This window comes from Vitis riparia, chromosome 18, assembly GCF_004353265.1.
Source record: "Vitis riparia cultivar Riparia Gloire de Montpellier isolate 1030 chromosome 18, EGFV_Vit.rip_1.0, whole genome shotgun sequence".
In the NCBI taxonomy this organism is placed as follows: Eukaryota; Viridiplantae; Streptophyta; class Magnoliopsida; order Vitales; family Vitaceae; genus Vitis; species Vitis riparia.
This window is the reverse complement of record NC_048448.1, coordinates 34,898,298-34,906,470: the sequence shown is the minus strand read 5'-3', so window position 1 is coordinate 34,906,470 and position 8,173 is coordinate 34,898,298. Positions and strand designations below refer to the sequence as shown.

Sequence of the window (8,173 nt, the reverse complement as noted above, 5' to 3'; positions counted from 1 at the left end):
TCTTTACCATTTTATCAATCGTAAGCTATTGATTTATTCAGATCTTGTTATAGGCTTATGTAGTCCGGACACCAAGGAGGTCTGCCAGGTTATGTCTGGAATGAGGCAGTGTCCATTGTGTTTACCAGGTAAGTGTTAAGGGTAAGTTTTTTTGTTCCCAAGGCAACTATAGTAATACGGTATGGTTGATTTCATGGAGTTGGTTTGCACATTTTCTGGTTGCTAAACCAAGGTCTTCGATTGCTAAATGTATGCAATTTAGAGCAGCAATTTGGTATTTTCGGGTTTGCTATAACTACAATAATTATGTCCTGTAAAATTTTTAAAAATAGAAGATATATTTGCATATTATGTTTTTCTGGATCCCTTCCCCTTTTTTGGCAATCTCTTGGCTGCCATTGTATACGTACTGTGGACTATGCTGTGCTCCTTTTGGTGCTTTTAATGCATTTCTTGTTTACCTATCAAAAAATATATTATATCTTTCTCGAAGCAATTCCAAGCATTTGTGCATCTAGTAGAAGCTAAAACCGTCACAAAACAGAAATTCCTTGAGGAAATTTTCAAATATACAAAAAAAGTGCTTACATTTTCGAGACATAGAAACATTCTCTCCTCCACAGTGTAAACCTGAATTATAATCTTCTGGGAAGGAAATGTTCCAGGTTTCCAACCACACAATCCAGACCACAAATCAGTCTGCCGGAAGCTTACTTATCATACCTCTGGCAATAAAGTCTGAGTTTCTACTAGAGTCTTGGTAAATGCCATTATACATACCGCGATCACTCAGAAATCATACATACTAATATGGTTGTTGGCACCATACATACTGATATGGTTGTTGGACAATAGTGCCTTGGCTATGCAAAACCAATTGTTCTTCTCTTTAAACCTATTTGTACATGTCTGTACACTGGTGCGTGAATCACCTTCTTGATGGTGTCTGTTTGCTTTCTTGAATCCAAAGTTGTGCCCAAGCCAAGCCAATGGGCTACAATAACAACCAACTCTTCTGTGTGGTTCTCTCTTGTTTCTACCTTCATCGCCAACATGGTGTCTTGGGTCTGCATGGTATAATCCTTCATCAGTCCAAATTCAGATATCGTGTAAAAAATAATCCTCTGCCATGATAGCTTATGATCATGCAATAGAGTCAATTCAATGTCTATAAGAATGATTTCTAAAATAAGAGCATTTTCAATTTCACAGGTTAAATAGAGGAGTCATACCTGGGTTCCCTTTGATTCCGCATCAGCTCAGCTGACTGCAATGGTGTAATCTGAAAGTGCACAATGGTTCACACATCATTTAATTTGTTTACAAGAAACAAAAACAACCAAAGCAGTAGTTTGGAAACTGTGGACATAGGAAACAATTTCTTAATGATCTTTGGATAGAAAAAGAAAAAAAAACAAGAAAAAACCATTCAAATGCTACAGGAAACAGTCTCATCTATTGTGTCAAATGCTAAAGAAGACAGAAATCATTTTGGTTTCTTGTATTTCCAAACAGCCCCTATGAAAATGGATTTAAAATAAGGGCAAGAATTAAGAAATCACCTTCCTAGGTCTTGGACTTGGAGGCTTATGAATGCTAGGAGCACTAGATAAGGCTGGCTTTGGATATCTTCGCTGACCTGCATTAGTTTGATCTTTTCCCTGTACATAGATAGTAGCAGACATATTCACCACCGAGATCTTGACAGTGTGTTCGTTGTTATAAACACATCATAAAATTTCATGGCATCGAAACAGAATCATAATGATACACAATTTGAAAATTGCAGTTACAATAACAGAGATGTTAGAAATTCCAATATATAGATATAGAAGATTCTGTGTGATATCATAATGCACCCATCTGGTATATGCAGAGCATATAAACCATGAGATTTGCATTCTGATATCATGCAGAACTAATAATTTGAAACCAATTTTAGGAATGCCTTCTAGTGATATTTATCATCAACATTAGCAAATATAGGCATACATTACATAAACATACCTGTAGTGGAAGAATGGGGTTAGGCATAACCTCTTTTTGGTGTCCTCTATTGTAGCTCCTGTGCAAAAACTCAATTCCACTGTTTTGATTTGATTTATTCCGGGCAGGAAGGGTTGTAGACCTGCATATTTTCCCAAATGTTGAAAACTTAGTTTCGGTGTCCAAATCCTTAAAAACTGCAGGAGCTACCACTATTTTCTGATGAAGAAAAAGGAATATCACAAATTATATAGAAAATGGTTCTCCTCTATAATATGCATTACATGGCTTTTGGCCTTAGCTTCTCAGATTGTCCTCCCTTTGGCGTCATGTTGCAGCCAGTCAAATCTAAAGACTTCCTAGCAACTCCACCCCTGACAGACCTGTTCTCTGTAGCTACATTTCTCATGCCATCTTTAATGGTGATCTCCTTTGGTGTGCTCTGCCAAAAAGAAAAAAAAAAAGAAAGAAAAAAAAGAAAGGCATGGACAAGTTATGAAGGAAAAACGCAGCAGAAGAAATCAGAAATTCAAAATGCTCATGAAGCAGAGAGATTACCTGAACAGCCGAACGGCTCAGTGTATTAACTGGCAACCTTGATGTTAACTTCTCTGGCAAGACTTTTGGGTTTAAACTTATCATTGTTTGAACAGATCTAATAGTGGAAGGAGATGGCACTGGCTTATCCCTTGCAATGGATGAGTGCAAAACTGTGGCTCCGGTGGGTACTTTAGTAGGTGGTGGTCTATGTGAAGAAACAGAGTTTGGTCTCATGTTTCCTGCAGGCTTAGGAGTAGTTTTTCTGCTCGCTTGGAGTTTGCCACCTGCATTTCCAGCAACTTTCTTCTGAGAAGATGGCTTTAGCTTCTCGGACGGTTTCTGCACATTGTTCCTAGTTCTGCAGTCCAACTTTGCTTTATTTCTAGCTGAAGCCACAGTGCCCTGAATTGGAATACCATGTTAAAACTGTAAATAATGGCATGAACAGAAGTGTAACAGCTATTGCTGCTACTGAATTAGATCAACTGGAGACAAGACATTTATATTCTTCTTCAAAGAGACATTCCTCTCGCCTATTGTGTCTCATAACCCTATACTTCTGTGGGGTATTGGCATGTTGTTTATTGCCATTTTGACTCAAAAATTAAGATATCTTCAGCTAAATCAACCAACTCTTGACTTCCTATGAGGAGGCATATGGTTAGGGCTAGATGTTAAAATTATAAGAGAAGCTCTGCAGAAAGAGACTAATATTTCTTTCCATGGGAATGGGAATGGGAATGGGAATGGAAATGAGATGTAGATTAGGAACCGAATGTTTACCTTAGGCTTCAAAACAGGTGCATGATCTTCCCGCTTGCTGGAACTGAGATTGACCGTGCCCATGTCAGAAACAAGGCCGTTTTGCTGGGCAGCTTCTGAGCTACTATCGCTCTGTGGAACAGGCTCTTGGGAGGCCACTTCTGGAGAATGTGCCAGATCAAGAGCAGAATAGGAGACATCAGCTTCGTATCCCACACTGGCTTCGCCATTAGAGCTTGAAATATAACTTCTTTGTTGCTCAGCAACTTCTGATTTATTCTCAATGCTGTCTCCAGACAAGTTCGGAAAGGTGGTTTCAGTATCTGAGAATTGAATTTGAGTAACAACACTAGTTTGCTCTTCTTCTTTTGACCCAGTATCGTTGATACTGTCTTCAGCACTTGTGGTAGCAGTCAGGTCATCTTGATAAGGTTCAGGGTGGTGGGTGGTCTCTTGCTTCTGTGCCTCAGCTTCTGCTGCCTTCAGAGCCCTAATCCTTCTGTAATATTCCTCAAAGTATGCCTTCTTTTGAGCAACTAGACCAGGGGCCTTGAACTTCTCCAGCTCCTCTTGACATCTATTGTGAGAGAAAACCGACCATTTCTCCCATGCAAGTGGCTCAGCAGCATATCTTCCAAACGATATGGAGCCATGATTCAGAATTTCAGAGATGGAAATACCCTGTTCATAAAGTCCGGACAATAAACTGCATATCAGATACAGAGGTTGGAGAAACAAGTTCTTCCCAAATTCTGATACTTTCCAATCTCTCAATCCACTGATCTAATTCACTCAAAGATGAAATAATTTACAATATAATACCTGAGGGTCTTCGTGTTCAGATGGCAGATCAGAGCAGCCCCAGTTGTCACAGTAAGCTTGCTGATGATCAGTGTAAGTTGCCATTGAATGTGGGATTACTACACAGATTTCATCTCCTGGAAAACCCACCCTGCAAGGATAAAACCAGTTTATGTTTATCAGGTTTCAGACAAAACAGCAAACCCGAGACCTCCAATTAACCAAAGCTCTAACACCATGTTGAATTACTAATTTTACTATAAATTATCGGGATTCTAGCCCACAATGTGTATTATGCTCTAATAATCATGTATATAACATGATCAATATTTCAACCTTTTCACCTAGATGATTGTCCATTTGGGGCTAAAAGGATTGTATTTCCACTCTTCTAAAATAATCCATTTTCAGAAAATATTTTCTGCAGTAGTTCTTGAACATGGAGTTGTGAAACATGTTTTCTGTGTCATTTTCATTTTTCTGTATTCAAAAATAGAAAACTGTTCGTACTTCTGATATTGAACTAGCCCCAAAGGCGCTCGAGATGGGCTTGGTAAGGATCTAATCTCATCGGTTGAATCAGGGTTTGGCCCAAACTTTGGTCAATGGGATAGAGTCAAGCTGACCTTAGCTTCAAATCTATGTCACCTACCAGTAATAATAAATCCAACAACTAATTAAAAGACTTGCATGAAAATTGACGATGAAATAAATGCACTGTTCTGTCATCTTGACTTCTTTATTCACTGTTTGGCAGCCAAGAAAATGAATGGGAAGGAAAAGAAAAATGTGAAATCACAGGCAGCTTGGGGTTGAAATGGTTTGTACAAAATTGCAAACATTCCTATCCTTCCACTATTTGATTGTGTTCCTACACCAACTTGAAATTTTTTTTAGCAACTGTTTGGCTGTCAAGAAAAGGGATGAAAGGAAAAAATTGTAAATTATTACAGCTGATGAGGATCAAAATGAGTTCCGAGTGAACTTTTAAACTTTTAACTATACAACCATTTTGATTTCGTTATCCATGTTTGGCTGCCAAGAAGAAGAAATTTTAAGCATGACAATGTTGACAAGCAAGTTGGGATTTGAATGTGTTGGCCTAAACTCTATTACCTTCTCCTTTCTACCATTTTCCCAGATACCAAACAGTGCATAATAAAACAAAACACCCAATAAACCACTCAAGAAGGGCGAAGATATAAACACACATCAGTTTCCATGGCAGAAAGGAAAAAATAACCCGAAAAAACAGGTACATACCAGTTGGTTCAAGAAGAGCAAGCTAGCCCATTCTCCCACATACCAGTGAGCAAACTTCTAAAACTTTCGTCTCTTTCATTTCTTCACCATTTTCCTGGCACCCAAACAGTTCAACTTAAACAGATCATTAAAAAAAAGGCCCAAAACTGAGGGAAAGGAATAATCTAATTTAAGAAGAAAGCTCTCTAGTTTCTTTCATTTTTTCTCACCCTCTCTCATTTATTCGCTCTCTCTCTGGTACAAGGGTATGTTTGTCTTATGATTAATTTGGAATTGGTTCTTTGCTTGTGACTGTAGGTACTTTACCACGTTGATTGAATCACTTTTTGGCTGCCAAGAAACTAAATTTTGGACATGAAAAACTTAGTTGGGCAAATGGATTGTTGAAAATTTTATTCCTTTTCCTCTTTCTACCATCTTCCCAACAACCAAACGTGGAAAAGTCAGAGGAAAATACCCAAGAAATAATTATATATATAAAAAAAAAAAAAAAAGCCAAGAAGAGCCAGTTCCTCACTTTCTCTCTGTCTCTAATTAAGGGTGTGTTTGGATTATGATAAATTTTAAAAGTTGGCTGCTAAAATTGGAAAACTTTCAAACATTACAGCTAGTATCTATTTTAATCCAAAACTCTGTTCCTTTTCTCTTTCCACCGTTTTCCCGGAAACAAAAAGAAAGAAAGAAAGAAAAAATAACAAACAAAAACCAACAAATCATTCAAATAAAAAATAAAAAAAATCTAAAAACAGGTACATACAAGTTGATTGATTCAAGAGGAGCAACCTTCCCGCTTTCCTTCGCTTTCTCTAGTTTTTTGTCTCTCCGATATAAGGCCGTGTTTGGCTGATTAATGTGGGATTGGTTTGTTCATTTTGAATTAGGCTGCTAACACATCATAGGTTGTTGCCTTTCAGATAAGTTGTCCAAAACTTTGTTTTGTTTCCTCTTTCCACCATTTTCCCGGCAACCAAACAGTACAAAATCAGAGAAGCACGCCCAACAAACAATCCAAATAAATAGATTAACCAAAATAAATAATCTAAAAACAGGTACATACCAGTGATCCAAGAAGACATCGTCATTTTTCCCCCCTCTCTCATTTTCTCTCACTTTCTCTCCGATGTAGCAGCATCTTCTAATGATTGATGAGTGATTGGCTCTTTGCTTATGAACTTGGCTGCCAAGGAAGGAAAAGTTAAGTACCATAGCTAGTTGATATTCAAAGGGGTCATCCAACACTCTGTTTCCTTACCTCCCTCCACCATTTTCCCGGTAACCAAACAGTACAAAATCAAATAAAACAAGGAGCAAATCATTCAAGAAAAACCCCAAAAAGCAAAATCTACCATTAATTTTAGAAGGGAAAATTCCTAACTTTCCTTCATTTTCTCTCATTTTCTCTCACTCTCTCTCTAATAAAAGGGGGTCCTTGGCTGATGATTAACGTAGATTTGGTTCCTTCCTATGGAATTTGGCTGCCAGCAACACAGCTAGTTGCTACTCAAATGGGTTGGCCAAAAAACGGTTTCCCGGCAAACAAACAGTACACAATCAAACAAAAACACCCAACAAACAATCCAAAAAAAGCTTAAAATAAACAAACTAAAAACAGGTATATACCAGTGATCGAAGAAGACAACCACCTCACTTTCCTTCCCTTTATCTCATTTTTCTCCCACTTTCTCCCTGATATAGTGGCGTCTTCCAATTATTAAAATGTGATTGATACCTTGCTTGTGAATCTGGCTGCCAAGATAAAAATAAAAATAAAAAATTTTAAAACCGCAGCTAGTTGCTATCTTTTCCTCTTCCGACCATTTTCCAGGCAACCAAACAGTAGATAATCAAACAAAAATACCCAGAAAATAATTTAAAAAGAAAAACCCCAAAACAGGTTATACCAATTCAGTCAAGAAGAGCAAACTCCTAACTTTCCCTCACTTCTCCCATTTTCTCCCACTTTCACCCTGATGTTAGGGCGGCGCGTTTGGCTGCTGATTGAAGCGAGTTTGGTTCGTTGCTTGTGAACTTGGACGCCGAACGCATCACACCTAAGTTGGGACTCTAATGGGTTGTTCCAAACTCCAATTCTCATTCCTTTTCCTACCACTTTCCCAGCAACCAAACAGCACAGAATCAAACAAAAACACCCAACAAACCATGCAAAAAAGAACCCCAAAAACAAAAAACAGGCAACATACCAGTTGATTCAACTAACAGCAACCTCCCCACTTCCCCTCATTTTCTCTCAGGCTCTCTCGCTGTAATATAAGACCGTGTTTGGGTGGTGAGCAATGTGGGTCTGGTTCATTGGTTTGTGTGAGTGAGAAGATGGTTGAGAGAAAGAGACAGGAAGCAAACTGCCCTTTGTAATTTTGGTTATTGTCTGATGTGTTTCCTCTGTTACGTGTCTCAATGGCTTCTCATGCAACCCGGTCCCACTGGTTGCCACGTGGCCCTCCCACTTGTTGATTGGCTGCAAATGGCTTGTTTTTATCATTTCTAAGCCTTTTTAAATATATTTTTAATTATATTAAATGGTATTTTGCAGAAATTTTTGACCAACCCATGTGGCCCAATTAATTATGGATGAGAAGGAAAAAAAAAAAAATTAATCATGTGAAAATGAAAATTAATTAGTTGCCGACACAAAAGTGATATAAGGTTTAAGTCAAGTTCATTGTATTTTAAAAAAAGTTTTAAAAAGTTGAAAAATATACATTTTCTTTCATAAAATAGAAAATATTTAAAATTTTGAGTTAATTCATTAATTATTATTTAATTTAAAAACTCAATTTTTGTTTGGATATATTTTTTATTT

At 37.6% G+C, this 8,173-nt stretch overlaps 1 protein-coding gene across 5 annotated transcripts; it reads right to left on the bottom strand.

The window, feature by feature from the left end:
• Positions 1–538: 538 nt before the first annotated feature.
• Positions 539–7,695, bottom strand: LOC117906146 (protein WVD2-like 7). 5 transcript variants are annotated; one of them, XM_034819101.1, is made up of 12 exons: positions 7,554–7,695; positions 6,410–6,529; positions 6,110–6,297; positions 5,353–5,446; positions 4,111–4,240; positions 3,310–3,969; positions 2,545–2,928; positions 2,271–2,428; positions 2,008–2,128; positions 1,563–1,661; positions 1,233–1,282; positions 539–1,067 (listed from the first exon to the last, which is right to left on the bottom strand). In XM_034819101.1, the coding sequence occupies exons 5-12, from the start codon at positions 4,192–4,194 to the stop codon at positions 1,043–1,045; spliced, it is 1,581 nt and encodes a 526-aa protein (XP_034674992.1). In that variant the 5' UTR covers positions 4,195–4,240; positions 5,353–5,446; positions 6,110–6,297; positions 6,410–6,529; positions 7,554–7,695; the 3' UTR covers positions 539–1,042. The 5 variants fall into 5 exon arrangements, with proteins under 5 accessions (XP_034674992.1, XP_034674993.1, XP_034674991.1 ...); XM_034819102.1 differs by lacking the exon at positions 7,554–7,695 and adding an exon at positions 6,973–7,075 and having other exon boundaries at positions 5,353–5,466; XM_034819100.1 differs by lacking the exon at positions 7,554–7,695 and adding an exon at positions 6,973–7,075.
• Positions 7,696–8,173: the final 478 nt, after the last annotated feature.

What these genes read in the sequence shown, in the direction of transcription:
- LOC117906146 (XM_034819101.1), bottom strand. Translation starts at nt 4,194, where the DNA reads ATGGCAACTTACACTGATCATCAGCAAGCTTACTGTGACAACTGGGGC. An exon ending in TGAGCCGTTCGGCTGTTCAG is followed by an intron (nt 2,429 to 2,544) that starts GTAATCTCTCTG and finishes TCTTTTTGGCAG; the next exon opens with AGCACACCAAAGGAGATCAC. An exon ending in ACCCCATTCTTCCACTACAG is followed by an intron (nt 1,662 to 2,007) that starts GTATGTTTATGT and finishes ATCTATGTACAG; the next exon opens with GGAAAAGATCAAACTAATGC.